This window comes from Mandrillus leucophaeus, unplaced genomic scaffold, assembly GCF_000951045.1.
Source record: "Mandrillus leucophaeus isolate KB7577 unplaced genomic scaffold, Mleu.le_1.0 Scaffold245, whole genome shotgun sequence".
NCBI lineage: Eukaryota > Metazoa > Chordata > Mammalia > Primates > Cercopithecidae > Mandrillus > Mandrillus leucophaeus.
Window position 1 is genome coordinate 236,285 of NW_012102532.1, and position 16,775 is coordinate 253,059.

General features: G+C 49.1%; 1 protein-coding gene across 2 annotated transcripts in view; it reads right to left on the reverse strand.

Moving 5' to 3' along the window:
- VWF (von Willebrand factor) overlaps positions 1 to 16,530 on the reverse strand; it is a 198,345-nt gene extending 181,815 nt beyond the window's left edge. The window contains exons 1-5 of one of the 2 annotated variants that reach the window (XM_011982933.1): positions 16,508 to 16,530; positions 14,903 to 14,957; positions 12,960 to 13,124; positions 3,561 to 3,663; positions 3,075 to 3,283 (exon numbers count right to left, since the gene is read on the reverse strand). In XM_011982933.1, coding sequence (XP_011838323.1) covers positions 3,075 to 3,283; positions 3,561 to 3,663; positions 12,960 to 13,124; positions 14,903 to 14,957 — 532 coding nt within the window. In that variant the 5' untranslated portion in view covers positions 16,508 to 16,530. Of the gene's footprint in view, positions 1 to 3,074; positions 3,284 to 3,560; positions 3,664 to 12,959; positions 13,125 to 14,902; positions 14,958 to 16,188; positions 16,437 to 16,507 lie in introns of those variants that run through there. The other variant, XM_011982932.1, reaches the window with a different exon arrangement.
- Positions 16,531 to 16,775: the final 245 nt, after the last annotated feature.

Sequence of the window (16,775 nt, forward strand, 5' to 3'; positions counted from 1 at the left end):
TGGACCCCTATCTCTCACGTATGCAAAAACCAATCAACTCAAGATGTGTTAAAGACTTAAATGTAAGGCCTGAAACTATAAAAATAGAAGAAAAAAACCTTGGGAAAACTGTAATGGACATTGGTCTAGGCAAGGAATTTCTGACTAAGGACTTCAAAAACACAGGCAACAAAAAGAAAAATAGACAAATGAGACCTCATTAAACTAAAAATCTTCTGCACAGCAAAAGAAATCATCAACGGAGTGAAGAGACAGCTTGCAGAATGGAAGAAAATATTTGCAAACTTATTCATCCAGCAAAGGACTCATATCCAGAATACACAAGGAATTCAAACACCTCAACAATGAAAAATAACAATATCAGCAAGAAGTGGGCAAAGGACATGAATAGACATTTTTCAAAGGAAGACATAGAAATATCTGACAGGAATATGAAAAAAAATGGTCAACATAACTTGTCACGAGAGAAACGCAAATTAAAACCACAACGAGGTATCATCTTACCCTAGTCACAATGGTTGTTATTAAAAAGACAGAAAATAACAGATGTTGGCAAAGATGAGGAAAAAGGGGAACTCTTACACACTGTTGGTGGGAATGTAAATGAGTACAACGTCTATGGAAAACAGTATGGAGACTTTTCACAAAACTTAAAAAAAATAGGACTGCCAGGCATGGTGGCTCATGCCTGTAATCCCAGCACCTTGGGAGGCTGAGGCGGGCATATCATGAGGTCAGGAGTTTGAGACCAGCCTGGCCAACATTGTGAAACCCCATCTCTACTAAAAAAAAAAATTCAAAAAAAAAGAGCCAGACGTGGTGGCATGCGCCTGTAATCCCAGCTACTCAGGAGGCTGAGGCAGGAGAATTGCTTGAACCCGGGAAGTGCAGGTTGCAGTGAGCTGAGATTGTGCCACTGCACTCCAGCACGGACAGCAGAGCGAGACTCTCTCAGGAAGAAAACAAAAAAAAAAAAGACTATCATTCAATCCAGCAATCCCACCACTTGATATCTACCCGAAGGAAAAGAAATCAATATATCAAAAATATACCTGCAATGGTAGATTTATTGTGCATTATTCACAACAGCAAAGACACGGTATCAACATAAATGCCCATCAACAGATAATCAGATAAAGAAAATGTGGTACATATACACAGTGGAAGACTATTTGGCCATAAGAATGAAATCACATCTTTTGCAGCAACATGGGTGGGATTGGAGGTCATTATGTTAAGTGAAACAAACCACAGAAAGTCAAATATTACACGTTCTCACCGATAAGTGGTTACTAAAAAATGTATACACACAGAGTAGAATGGTAAGATACTAGAGACTCAAAAAGGTGAGAGTGAGTGGGAGGGCAGCAGGTGATGAGAAATTACTTAATGGGTACAAAGTAAAAGTCCTGACTTGACCACTACACAATCTGTGCATGTAACAAAATTGCACTTTTACCCCATAAATTTATACTTTTTAACAGTCTCGTTTTTGTTGCCCAGGTTAGAGTACAGTGTGATCTCAGCTCATTTCAACCTCCATCCCCCGGGTTCAAGCAATTCTCCTGTCTCAGCCTCCCTAAGTAGCTAGGATTACAAGCATGCACTACCACCCCCAGCTAATTTTTGTATTTTTAGTAGAGACGGGGTTTTGCCATGTTGGCCAGGCTGGTCTTGAACTTCTGACCTCAAGTGATCCATCCACCCCAGCCTCCTGAAGTGCCAGATGACAGGCGTGAGTCACGACACCTGGCTTTATACAAATTTTTAAAAAGAAAAAATTTAAAAAATATTTAAGAAGAAATTACGTATCAAATTTTTCCCTTTTAAGAGGAACAGACATTATAAAAGGCAATATTTTAAAATTTCACATACCTGAAAAATAATGAAATGTATGAAGAAAACAGAATTGCCATTAGAAATCATTCAGGAATTCTGCCTCTGGGTATATATTCAAAAAAATTGGGCCGGCCACAATGTGTACACATATATACACACACACATATATAATTACATATATACACACATATACACCATATATATGTATTTACACACATACACACATATACAGTGCAGCTAAAGTGATATTTAGAGGGAAATTTATAGCCCTAAATGTACATATCAGACAATAAAATCGGTGCTAGAGAAAACCAAAAAATAAACTATCATACTATTTTCCAATATGGTACATTCGAACGAAAGGAACAGTCAGTTTCCCTGCATGTTTACCCTTTTTTTTTGAGACAGAGTCTCACTCTGTCACCCAGGCTGTGACACAGTGTGCAGTGGCATGATCACCACTCACTGCAAGCTCCGGCCCCAAGGTTCATGCCATTCTCCTGCCTCAGCCTCCCGAGTAGCTGGGACTATAGGCGCCCACCACCACGCCCGGCTAACTTTTTTGTATTTTTAGTAGAGAAGGGGTTTCACCGTGTTAGTTAGGATGGTCTCGATCTCCTGACCTCATGATCTGCCCACCTCAGCCTCCTGAAGTGTTGGGATTACAGGTGTGAGCCACCGCACCTGGCCTGCATGTTTACCCTCTAATCAGAAAGTGGGTCATAAGAAAGAAAGACAACTTAAATATAAGTGTTTAGCTTTGACAAGGGAATATTACTAATTGTATATTTATGTAATTGAAATTAAATATTCATCTTTAGCGTTTTCACATTATCCATATTACTTTCTATTGCTCATGAACACACACATGCATACACACATGAACTGGCCTCTTTGGATCATGTGGAGGACCACTCCATAGATTTTATCCACTCCACTGTAGTGGGCTGAGGAGGATCGACTCAAACCACCCAGCTTTGACCAACCACCTGCCACGTGCAAGTTGCTACAGAGAATTCAAAGTTGAACGAAGTCAGGTTTGAAGAACTCTAAGACTGATTTAACTAGAGGTCTAGGCATTGGGATGGAATGCAAAGAGATAAGGTTGGCAACAGAAATTGAGGTGGTCACCGTGAGGTTTGAATGGCAGGAAAGGCATGTTAGTGAAGGTTTATGAGCAAGGAAACAAAAAGCATGGCCACACTTTAGGGAAATGGTATCCCAGAACATCTTACCTTCTTGGGTCATGAAGTCATCTTCAGCAAAGATGTTAAAGTTGCCACACAGCCCACAGGTCTTGTTGAAGTATCTGTCTGACAACAGGACTTGAAAGTTGCCGCTGCCATCGATCCTGGCCACAAAGCCATAGGCCTCACCAGACAGCTTGTAGTACCCAGCCTCAGTTTCTAGATACAGCCCTTTGGAGGCATAGGGCATGGAGACGCTGGAGGGCAAAGGCTAAGTTCAGAAGTGGGCTTCTCGTGCATTTTCTGGATTTCTCTCCCACCTTCTAACCCCAACCCCATGTTGTAGGGTTCAGACCATGATGCAAAGTGGCTGAGGACCTAGAGCAGCAGACCTGGCTCCCACCCAGCCCTGCTACTCCCCTTCCTTGGAACATCTGCTTCCATTCTCTGCACCCCAGCTTCCTCATCTAAAAATGAGGGGTTTGTGCCAGGGGATCCCTAGGGTCCTTTCTAACTCAGACACTCTGGGCTTACCTTTTGTCCCCCTGTGTCACAGTACCATTGACAAACAAATGGATGTCAAAAAATTCCCCAAGATACACGGAGAGGCTCACTCTCTTGCCATTCTGGAAGTCCCCTGAAAGAGAAAAAGTTAATAGTAGTGACTATTACTCCCCTCAAAAAATACATTAAGAATCTTATCTACATAACCTTCTCTCAGCAGAAAACGCCCCAAAGTCTTTACAAGTGAGCAACAAAAAATCTCCCCAAAAATCTCATTTTCTCACCCATTTTTCCATTCATCTAAAAATAATTGAATAACTTCTGGATACATAACCCTCAGGTGGGCTCTTAAAAATCACAAATGAAAAATCTAAAAGCATGATCTCTTGCTTCCGGGAGTTCACAACCTGTGCATAAACAGAAGACAAACACGCGACAATTGAGTATATCGTAAGGCAGCAAACAAAAAGGCAACACAGTGAGTTACTGGTAACAGGTGCTCTAGGAGAGTGTTATTCATTATTGAGACAGGGTTGTGCTCTGTCGCCCAGGCTGGGGTGCAGTGATGTGAACATGGCTCACTGTAGCTTCCACCTCCTGGGCCCAAGCAATCCTCTCACCTCAGCCTCTGGGGTAACTGGGACCACAAGTATGTACCGCCACACCCATCTAATTTTTTCTTTTTGTAGAGACAAGATCTCTACCGTCTGGTCTAGCAGTGCTATTTAAAATGGTATTAGCTGGGTACAGTGGCTCACGCCTGTAATCCCAGCACTTTGGGAGGCTAAGGCGGGTGGATCACAAGGTTAGGAGATCAAGACCATCCTGGCTAACACAGTGAAACCCTGTCTCTACTAAACAATAAAAATAAAAAATTAGCCGGGCGTGGTGGCAGGTGCCTACAGTTCCAGCTCTTTGGGAGGCTGAGGCAGGAGAATGACGTGAACCTGGGAGGCGGAGCTTGCAGTGAGCCAAGATCACACCACTGTACTCCAGCCTGGGCAACAGAGCAAGACTCCGTCTCAAAAATAAAAATGGTATCTTAGGACAGCCCAAATCAGAATCCCTGGGCTGTTTCAAATGGAGATTCATGAGCTCTGCCTAAATTTACTGAATTTGATTATCCAGGAGTTTACAGATTGTGTGGGTCAAATGCCTTACACAGCACATGGAAATAAGCACACACTAAATGGTTGACAACAGAAATGTCTGAAGATCCAGACACATGATAAAATACTGAGAATGGTATAGTTGTGAGGGCTGAACAGGGTGACAAGGGTGATGGTGGCCGGCATGAAAGAGGAAACACAAGCAAGAGACATTTTTCACAGCACGACCAAACCTTAGCAAGCCTCATATAGTTTGAGAACTGCTACTTGTGCTGGGTCTTTGACATTCAAAGATAATTGGTCATAAGAATCAAAAGAACCAGAAGGGAAAATATAGAGCCTGGTCTCAAGCCTTGGACACTGAGAAATTAATGGAAATAGGGAAGATGGGGCAGCCAGAGAGACAAAGAGCCCACAGGTGGGGCACGATGCCTCGGGGTCCTGAAGGAATGGGGCATAGGACTCGGGTAAAGTTGGTCTTAAAAATCAGCAAATCTCTCTTCTCTTAGAAGGGATAGGGGAATGTGGCTGCTTCTCATCTTAGAGGCTCCCAAAGATGCAAAATCACTTAAGCAAGGGACTCGTTCCACAGGAGGCCGAGCTGAGCAGGTGCCACAGGGGAGCCCAGAGGTCCCTATGGCTGTAACTTTGAAAAGGCCTGCAAGGCTCAACAAACCAAGAATTCAGCAGAAGCAGAAAAACCAAACAGAGAACCAGAAGTGTACAGGAGGGAAGGAGAACCCCAGCCCTCCTAGAGTAAATAACAGAGGAACCTGCCCACACAGGCTGCGGAGCTCGGGGCGGCCCAGGCGGCAGACCCTGGGGTAATTTGCCCATCATCACGGAGCTAGTCAGCGATGAAGAGCTGGGACTCAAGCCCGAGTGCCATTTTAAGTGAAGGGCTTGCTCTGTGCAGCCCCAGGAGAGATCAGCATCAGGAAGTCCAAGGGGCAGCCCAGGGCTGAGCCCGTGTGAGGCAGCTCCAGGCAGTCAGGGGAGGTGGGGCTGGCTGTCCCAGGAGTTTCACCTACTGCAGGAACTGGGGCTCCTGAAGGGGATGATTAGGTTCTGGTAACCAGCCTCCACCCACCCAGAGACAAACCAAAAACAGGAGTCTGGGGTAGGGGTGGGGCTGCATTGTGCCCTTCAGTGAGGACTGAACTGCATGGCATGGAGAATTCCTGGCCCTGGATGGCTGAGGGGACTTGAAGAGCAGTCAGTCCACACCCGGAGCAGGGGAGTGGCAAGGGAATTTGGGGTGTTTTCTTTTGAGGTCTTACTCTGTCACTCAGGATGACACGTAGTGATATCACAGCTCACTTCACCCTCAAACTCCTGGGCTCAAGCAATCCTATTGCCACAACTTCCCAAATAGCTGGAACCACAGGCGTGTGCCACCACGACCAGCTAATTTTTGTACAGATGGGGGTCTCGCCACGTTGCCCAGGCTGGCCCCGAACTCCTGGGCTCAAGCAATCCTCCCACTTCAGCCTCCCAAAGCACTGGGATTACAGGCATGAGCAACTGTGTCCAGTCTGGCAATGAGATTTTTCAACGTGTGACCTAGGGAAGTCTGCAATTCAGAAAAACATACTATGGCAGCAGGAAGGATCTAAGTGGCTCTTAAACTCTTTTGCTCAAAAAGCATAGTAAAAACACAATTTATGACTCAAGACACACACACACATTTCATATCGTATTTACCCTTGCCATGTGCCATGCACTCAATATTTTCTGATGTTTTCTATCCTATTCTTTTTAAATGCTAGTTATTACAGATGGAGAAACTAAGGCCTAGGTTTACAAGAGAAAAATTTCTCCACTGCATCACTATTGAATTTAGGGACAGACACTTCCCTGCACATGGTGGGAGAACCAGCAGCCTCCTGGCCTCTACCCACTAGATGCCAGCAGCACCCACCCCACAGTTGTAACAACCCAAAATGTCCTCAGGGGGAAAATCACCCCAACTAAGAACCCCTGGTTTCCACTGTGGAAAGAGAACCTACACTCAGGCTTGACTGTCCAGATCCCCTTTTTGCAACACAAAGCTGCGTAACAGGGCATCAGAATGTTCTAGATTGTGCTAACCACTAATGCAGGGAGAACTCCAGATCAGTCTTGCATTTTTATTTGCCTCATTCTCTCGATGCAGAACTCGGTGGATCAGATGACGTGCAGCCATTAGGAAAATAAGCCATTAGAAAAACGAGCCATTAGAAATCGCCGGTGAGCCCAGCAGAGACCCCTGTGCTCCACAGACCTCCAGGTTAGCACTTTCTACAACTCTTAGGAAGAGGGGCTGGCTGTCACCCCAAAGAGGCAAGGCAAGACAAGCCAGCGAAGCTCTCCCAGAGGCTCCCACCAGGCCTGTGGAACGCAGTGATCAAGGCGCTGCGTGAGGAGTAAGCTCCTCACCCACGTGTTAGAGCGAAAGGAATCCTGGGACTTTCAGAAGCAGGCCAGGAAATGGAACTAGGCTTTAGGGTAGAACTCACTTATCTGAATTTCCATCACTCTACCTTCTACACCTGTGATTCTGGTGCAGGTGACCCTCCCTCCAGACTGAGAACAGGGGTCTGGTCTGACCACGCCACGGAAACTAAGGCTCCGCAGGGGAAGTGACTCAGCAGGCTGTTGGTTGTTGATGGCTCTGTCTTGGCTGGTTTGGGAGCCAGATCCTGCAAGCTGCAGCTTAGGAAGAGCAGTCCCTACAGAGAGCAGGAACCAGGACTCCCATGGTCTCCCTCTGGCCTCTGCGCTGCCTGGCAAAGAGCCGTGTCACCTTGGCCTCGAACCCTGCAGCCTGCCTCACCAGGAGACAAGATCAAGGACAGGGGCCTTGCCTTGGCACCAGGTGGCCCTTCATGTGCAGACATAAACACTTTACCCAGGATATGAATAAGGTCCACAGGCACTCGGGAGGAATGTGGATGTGCGATTTACCGTCAAGGAGACAGGATGTCATTGGAGAACAATGGAACAGAAGGTGGGTATGTGCACGGAAACCGAAACTGCAGGGCCCGAGTCCTGGGCTCCCTCCCCTGACCCAGTGGCCCCTGGCTGCCCTGACGTACCAGTGCCAGCCCACCCCCAATTGTTCCTCTTCCACACCCCCCAAACCTGTCACCACCACCAACAGGCAAAACAGCCACCCATTCTCTATGGCATTAGCAGCACGGTTTCGGTAAAAATAAAACCAATTTAAAGTATGTTTGATCTGTAACCTTGTTTAGGCAAACAATCTCCCAGAAAATAGACACTTCACAAGGACAAGTAGTTTATAGGAAAATGGTGACCTGGTGAGGAATCCCACCGAGGGGTTTTGAAGTAGACAGGTCTTCCATGGCCCTTCAACTTTCTCTGTGGCCACTGAAACCCAGAAAACGGTGGCCTGAGAGGCCAGACCTCTAGCGCAAACCTGTGTGGATTATGAGGGACAGATGCAACTGAAGTGACCCTGACCTCACAGAAATGCCTGGGGGCCAAGCAGCCCCCATCTCTGCATAGCGATTCCAAGTGAACACCCCATGTTAAGCTGGCTGCTTCCAATAACTCAGCTGGGCTAAGCAGTCACATCTTCAGATAACCTATCTCCCTTGCTCACGGTATCTCCATTTTAAAGATGGGGAACTGAGACCTGGGTGGGCAGATCACCTGAGGTCGGGAGTTCGAGACTAGCCTGACCAACATGGGAAAAACCCCATCTCTACTAAAAACAAAATTAGCAGGGTGTGGTGGTGCACGCCTGTAATCCCAGCTACTCGGGAGGTTGAGGCAGGAGAATCACTTGAACCCGGGAGGGGGAGGTTGCAGAGAGCCAAGGTCACGCCATTGCACTCCAGCCTTCCAGCCTGGACAAGAGCAAGAATCCATTTCAAAAAAAAAAGAGAGATGAGGAATTGGAGGCTAACAGAGCATAACTGCCCTCGGAACACTCAGTGAAGAGGGAGAGCGGAGGAGAACACAGGTTTTCCGACGCCAGCTGTGGCTCCATCTGTGCTTCCATTTCCTGCTGGGGGCAGAGCCACCCAGTTCTGTGGAAAGGAAACCGACAAGGGAGCAGAAGCTGATAAGCCCAGTACTGGACGGGTGGAATGGGCAAAAGGGCTTCCTGAAGGAGGTGACAGCCCAGAGACACCAGCATACCCTACATGTCCCCACCAGGGACCCTGACATGGGGAGGGGTCTGGAGTTGGGCTGAAATAGGGGAAGGGAGCTGGGAGCTTTTCCAACATGCTAACTTGGCTCTCTGAGCCCAAAACATGAACTCTGTGCCTGGGACTAAAGTATTAGTACGTGTTGTTTACAAGCCCGCCTCAGGGCAGGGACTCCAGAGCAGAGCTGAACAAACGGATTGTGGAGTCCAGACAGCAATCCACCCCCCGCCCCTGCCCCCACGCCGGGCACCGCAGTGTCTCCATCAAAATCTTCCTCTGGTGTTTTTTTTTTTTTTGAGACAGTCTCAGTCTGTGCCCAGGCTGGAGTGCAGTGGCACAATATAAGCTCACCACAATCTCCACCTTCCAGGTTCAAGTGATTCTCCTGCCTCAGCCTCCTGAGCAGCTGGGATTACAGGTGCATGTCACCACACAGACTAATTTTTGTATTTTTAGCAGAGACGGGGTTTCACCATGGTGGCCAGGCTGGTCTCGATCTCCCAACCTCAGGTGATCCACCTGCCTCGGCCTCCCAAAGTGCTGGGATTACAAGCGTAAGCCATTGCACCTGGCTTCCTCTGGTCGCTTCTAACCCTCCATTCCCACTGACAACCCCAGACCCATCACAGGTAGAGGTCTGTATCAGCTCTGCTGTGATTTATAAAATGGGAAAATCTACTTTAAACAAAATCTGGGGTCACCCAAGGTAGGAAGGGCATGAGTCTTCAGCTTCCCAGGGGCAGGGGTAGGGGGTTCTCTCCAGTTGCTCTTCCAGTTCCTCCCCAGCTGCAGCCTCTCAATCAATTTGGGACCCTCACGTTGGTGTTGAGGATGACCTTCTTGATTTGTCATGCCCTGGGGCATCTCTGGCCTTTTCACTGCCTGCCTGGTTACAACGGCCAAGGCCACTCCACCTACCACCTCTTTCCCTTTCAGGACCATCCTGGCAAAAAACCAGTTTCCTCTCACCACTTCCCTGCTGCACAAGGCCTTACACTAGTTCCTCACAGCCTGCAGAATGGACTCAAATTCCCCATCAGACTTCAAGACCCTCCACTGCAGCCTCACCCGATGGCCGAGCCTCTCAGCCCACTCTCCTCCAGTCCCACGCAAAGTCTAGTTACCCACTCTAAGAACAGCAGCAGCAGCAGGGAAATTGTTAGAAATGAAATTTTCAGGCCCTCTTCCAGATCTACTGACTCAGAACTCCAGGGGCAGGGCCCAGTGATCCGTTTGTCACAGCCCTCCGAGTGGTCCTGATGCAGCCTGGAGTTTGGCAACTGCTGCTCCAGCTACACTGACCTCCCCAGGGCTCCACGTCAGAAGCGCATGCCCCTTTCAGCCTCCCCACTTCTCATGCTGTCCCCATGGCAGGCAGCACCCTCCCCTGTCCTCTGGTTATCCAAAGCTCCTTTCCCGTGGCTGCTCACACACACTCTGTAAACATCTTCCGGCCAGGCCTGGTGGCTTATGCCTGTAATCCCAGCACTTTGGGAGGCCGAGGCGGGTGGATCACCCAAGGTCAGGAGTTCGAGACCAGCCTAGCCAATATGGTGAAACCCCATCTCTACTAAAAATACAAAAATTTGCCGAGCGTGGTGGCACCTGTAATCCCAGCTACTTGGGAGGCTGAGGCAGGAGAACTGCTTGAACCCAGGAAGTGGAGGTTGCAGTGAGCCAAGATCACGCCACTGCACTCCAGCCTGGGCAACAGTGCAAGACTCCGTCTCAAAAAATACATAATCTTCAGCACAACAGAGAACCCAGTGAGCTCAACACCAGGAAACAGATGAGGGAGACATGCTCCTTATCCCTGAGGAGTTCACAGAGGAGTGGGAAGGACGGCAGTGCCCAGATGTCACATGTGATAGGTTTCCCAGCAGAGTCAGGGCAGCTGGCAAAGATGGCCTCAAGGAGAGACCAGGAATTGGGGGAGCTCATAGCTACAGCCAGGTGCCAGAGCCTAGCCCAGTGCTGGGCACACAGAGGACCCTGCAGCAGTCCCCACTGACTGATGGGGCAATGATCCCAGGAGCCCTACAGCCCAGATCTCAGGTAAGTGTCTGGGTGTTGCCAAAGACCCCCACCTTGACCAAACTTGAGTGGGTGCTTCTGAGCCCTCTTTTAAATTAAGCCTTGGCCTTGGGCTCTGTCCTTGGCCTGCTCAGTCCATTTTTTTTGTTGTTTTTTTTGTTTTTGTTTTTTTGAGATGGAGTCTCGCCCTGTTGCCCAAGCTGGAGTGCAAAGGCACGATCTCACTCACTGCAACCTCTGCCTCAACCTCCCGAGTGGCTGGGATTACAGGCATGCACCACCATGCCCGGCTAATTTTTTGTATCTTTAGTAGAGACCGGGTTTAACTCAAACTTCTGACCTCGTGATCCACCCACCTCAGCCTTCCAAAGTGCTGGGATTACAGGTGCTCAGCCACCGCGCCTGGCCTCAGTCCAGTTTTAATAAGAATCCTGCTGAGTCGATTTAGAAAAGATGCCGCCACCCTCAATATGTGATCAGCAAGACTGCCTGACTTCAGCAAGACTCCTGTCAAGCTGGGTTAACCAGAATATCCCCTCTTCTGAGGTTTCCTCTTTGTAATTTTCTACCACTGACCCCTACAGCCTCCTCCTTGGCCCTAAATCTTCACTTTTCCTTGTTGTATTCAAAGTCGAGCCCTCTTGTCCGGGCGCGGTGGCTCATGCCTGTAATCCCAGCACTTTGGGAGGCCAAGGTGGGCGGATCACGAGGTCAGGAGATCGAGACCATCCTGGCTAACACGGTGAAAACCCCGTCTCTACTAAAAAATATAAAACATTAGCCAGGCGTGGTGGTGGGTACCTGTAGTTCCAGCTACTCAGGAGGCTGAGGCAAGAAAATGGCATGAACCCAGGAGGTGGAGCATGCAGTGAGCCGAGATCGTGCCACTGCACTCCAGCCTGGGCAGCAGAGCAAGACTGTCTCAAAAAACAAAAAAAAAAAAAAACTTGAGCCCTCTCTCTCCCCCTCTCTGCAAAAACCCACATGGCAGCAGTCCCTCTTGAAAGTCTTCCTTAGTTGCTTTAACAAGTGTCATGAATATCTTTTAACAGCATGAGCCTGTCCTTTGCCATCTCCGTTCCAAGGCTGGGGCCCCCACGTTTGCTAGGTTTTTCGGCATCCCTCCCCTCACACACTGCACACATTGGTTTTTAGTATGTGGAGGTCACCAAACCATAATCATCCATCACTGCCCCTCCCCACCTCGGCGAGGGTCCTTCTCTCCTTAGTCCAGAGGAATGTTCTGTCAGCCTGAAAGGCCTGGGATCAAAATTCCAGCTCTACTTTTTTTTTACCCCCCAGACGGAGTCTCACTATGTCGCCCAGGCTAGGGTGTATCTTGGCTCACTGCAACCAGGTTCAAGCGATTCTCCTGCCTCAGCCTCCCAAGTAGCTGGAATTACAGGCACACACCACCACACCTGGCTAATTTTTGTATTTTTAGTAGAGATGGGGTTTCACCATGTTGGTCAGGCTGGTCTCAAACTCTTGACCTCAGGTGATCCACCCTCCTTGGCCTCCTGAAGTGCTGGGGTTACAGGCATGCGCCACTGCGCCGGCCTCAGCTCCACCTTTTATTCTCTGTCAGGCCTTGGAAGGAAGATGCAACCTCCATGGGCCTTGGTTCTCCATTGGTAAAACTGGGGTGACTACAGCTACATCCCAGGCCTGTTGTGGGGATACAGGGACATGGGAAGGACAGGACCAGCCCTTCTCCAGGAATACAGGAAGTCCTCAGCATAAGCTGAGGTTCTGATCCACAGGCCACCAAGAAAACGAGTTTTCCCTTTGGCAAGGAGTTTTACATGTTCCAAAGCACCTTCCTCCAATTCACCATTCGCCTTGATGCTGTGGCGTTCCCAGGGCATCGCCTGGACCCAGAGCAATGGACACAGTGAACTACCAGAGAGGATGAAGAATCTCTTCATTCATCCCACGCGGCTCCCGTGGTAAGAGACCCGGGGAAAGCCAAGAGGGGTTACATGTCACAGAAAGGCTGTTCCTCTCCTTGTTCTCAGCAGTGACCTTTTAGCTCAAACACTATTCCGAGAGCAGGAATGCCTCCCCACACCAGGGCTGAGCTCAGCCAGCACTCTGGATTCCTCCCTGCAGTGCCCAGAACTCACCAATAATCGAAAAGGAGCGTTTCTGGCAGTCCCCTGCCAGGAGATAACTGCAGTATCCCGCAAAGCTGTACATGCTCCCATCAAAGGTGTTGATGAAGTCACTTCCGAAGAGGCTGCATCGGGCCATGGATGACCTGCCGCGAGTCCCTTCTGCACAAAGGGTCCCTGGAGGGGAAGAGGCCACAGGTTGGGCTGGTGATCCCAGGCCACAACTGGGACCATCAGCTCAAACCTCTCTGGCCTCATAGAAATTAGACTGCCTCTGATAGATATTGGGCTGTGCGGAGGTATTTTCCATCCTAAATGGGACTAAAGCTGTTGCTTTCAGCTCCCACATACGACCCCAGACTCACAGCAATAACTAAGGAACAGTTTTTCAGGAAATCTACTAGTTTTAATGACATTTACTTACTGATTTAAAATGTCATCATGTTCATTATTAAAAATTTGGAGCATACAGAAGAAAACACAAAGAAGCTGGCCGGACACAGTGGCTTATGCCTATAATCCCAGCACTTTGGGAGGCCGAGGCGGGTGGATCACCTGAGGTCAGGAGTTCAAGACCAGCCTGCCCAACATAGTGAAACCCTGTCTCTACTAAAAATACAAAAACTAGCCGGGTGTGGTGGTGGGCACCTGTAATCCCAGCTACTCGTGAGGCTGAGGCAGGAAAATTACTTGAGCCCGGGAGGCAGAGGTTGCACTGAGCCAAGATCGCACCACTGCACTCCAACCTGGGTGAGAGAGACTGTCTCAAAAATGAGGAAAGAAAAGAAAACACAAAGAAGTTAAAACCATCTGTAACCCAACATTTAGCGATTAGAATTAACATTTCAATGTTCATCTTTCCATTTTATAGCATACACACAGCTGTGGGTTTTTCATAAATTGGTGACCACCTTGTGCAAACTACCTATAACCTGTTTATTTCTCAATAGATTGTAAATCATTCATCACGCTATTGTATGTACTTCCAATACGCGGTTTTTAGTGGCTGCATCATATTTTGCATCTCAATGTCTATAGTACAGCCCTCTATTGTTAGGTTTCTAGCATATTTCCATATGTTTTAATGTTATAAATAGATTGCAATGAGCATCTTTGTACATAAGTCTAGTATATCTTGAGCAGGTTAAATTTTAAACAGATCAGACGGTGTGCCTGACACAACTCTCTGAAGTGTCAGTTCCTCCAGCGTCACATGCTAACTCCTTCACTGACCATGGTTGTGTGTGCGCGCCTGTGTGTCGGCAGGTGGGGAAATACAGCAGTAAATCTCTAAGCGTTCTAGGTTCCTGGCAAAAGACCCACCTGAAGATGCAGAGAGTGTGACAAATGTATATTTTTTTTTTCCCCAGACTCACCCGCAGGCAGCAACTGGATGCTGCCGACCGGAGAGACCTAAGTGGTAAGTACCCAAGGTCAAAAGTCCCCTCCCACCATTTACAGGCTCAAAATCTTAGCAAGGGAAGGGCAGCAGTGTGATGCAGTGCAGTGGAAAGGGTGTTGGCCTGGGACCCACGACGACTGACCTCTGATTTTGGCTCTAGACTTTGGGGTAGTCATTTTTCCTCTCTGACCCTCAGGTCTCTTCATTTGTACCATGGGAGGTTCAACTAGGTGACCTCCACAATCTCATCTAAAACTAATAATCCATCCAAGTCTTGGATTTCTTCTTCCTCATGCCGTGGCCTCATAATATAGGGCAGTTCTGTGCCACCTTTATGCGTCTTAATAGGAGATGGCATTTGCAGGTAACTGGTCTCTGCAATACAAGTCAAGGGTAGGAACTCTGCGGAACCTTCACAGGAAGCAACCAGCGGGAGCCTAAGTTGGGGCTAGGCACACAGGGGAGCTCCAGACATACCTGCTGACTCCCAGAAAGGGGTCACTCCAGATGGCCCTAGGGCAGGAATGAGAAATGGAGGCCCTTTGGTACCTACCTGGCAAGACGAGGGCCAGAGCAAGCAGCACCCCGGGCAATCTGGCAGGAATCATCTGCAGAGATGGAAGAGATGTGAGCTGGTCATTGCTGCCCAGGTAGGTGGCTGCTGGTGTGGTGACTGTCAGGGCATGCAGTAGCAAAAACGTTTCTTTGAAGCAGGAGAGAAGCTGGATCCTCATGACCCCCTTTTTCCCCTTTGAACATGGCCTTCTGGCCCACCCACCCCCAGAAACCCCTGGCCAGTGCCAGGCCCAAGGGTGACAATCGCTGTGAGCTGGGACTTGTGGGCACCTTTCCAGACAGCAGTCCCAGGCCCATGACAGGAGGCAAACCCTGCCTTCCCTCCAGGCCAGCTGGGCCTCTCTCATGTCCCTGCCTCCTGAAGCAGCTGGGAGCTGACACACACCTCATTCCTTCCTGCCTCTGCATCCAAACTGGCGAGTAGGAACCATCCTACACTTCTGTGCCCACCACAGCAGCCCAGACAGAGAATGCTCAGGAACTGCTAACTTGATGGTTTGCTTGTTGGCCCCCGAGTCTGTACCACGAGGGCCTTCACAAGAGCAAGGGCTGTCTCCCTTGTCTCCAACCCCAGCACCTGGCAAGATGCTTAGCAACCAGGAGACGCCCAGCAAATGTTTGCTGAGGTCGTCTGAAAAAATGGACAGGAGTCCAGCAGCCCTGGATGCAGGTAGACTTCCCTACTGTGTGACCCCCAAGAGAGGGACAATTAACCCTGGCTGGCACAGCATACCCCAAGTCCCTTAGAGCCCCTGCTGTAGCCCTCTCCTCTGGGAAAGGTGGTTAAATGAAATGCAGAATCTGTCGCCTGAGATTCACTGGGGGCGACTCCTTTCCTACCTAAGGTCCCATCCAGCCAAAGGTGAAATAAAGCCAATATGTGATATATCTGTGGAAGGAACACTGAGATGTCAGTTACGGCCAGGTCTTGGTCTCCAAGCAAGTGTCCCCTCCCAGTCCTAACACTCAGGTACATTCAGCTGCTCCCAGAAAGTTATCACAGGTGAGGACAAAGCTCATTCCAACTCGAGTGAAGTACTATGAAACAGTAAAACCCACTGCATGAAGAAAAAGCAGGCCTAGGACCCTCAGAGGCAAGTGGAGGAGGGAGTATTAGGATCACCCCTGGCTGAACTGAATTACCCCTCCAAACAAAGCCCTTCCAGTCCAGGGACAGAGAACCCCAGCTCCCCAGGAGCAGGGATCAGTCAGTCCTGCATCTTCCTCCCACAACTGAGCCAGCTCTCCTTCCAAAGGCCATACCTTCCCCTGCAATGAGGGCTGCGGGTATCTCCAAGGTCCTTGGGAAACTCAGCCGCTGGACAATGGTGCCTCCCACCCTAAGCCATGCTCCTAGCTGCTGCAAAGGCTCAATCAGGTCTGCTACAGCTCCGGACTGTCTTGCTGTTAAGTAGCCCAGGGGCTGTGGAGTTCCCACTGCTGGGGAAGATAAAGCCCAAGCTGTGACATCCACCAACCACCCTCCTTTCCCACCACAATAGCTGTGAGCTGCCACAACTGGGGACTGGCCTCCTTTTAATTACCAAAAGGGAACAATGAAAGGAAATGGTATTAGAAGTACCTCCAAGCTGATAAAGCTTTGTAGAGTTTGGAGGGAGACCTCCTGGCAGCTGCCTTAATGAACTGCCTTGCCCTCCCTAAACACCCCCCCACTCCTACACCCCCACACTTGATCCCTGGTCTTCCTAGAGTGCCCCACCTGGGCGGGATTAACCAGGAATGCTGGTTGCCTCAGGGCAGGCTGATACAGGCTGCGGGGAGTCACACTAGAACAAAACAGCTTCCTGATTCAGCTTCCAGGGCTGGGCTCCAGGGAAGTTGGGAAAAAC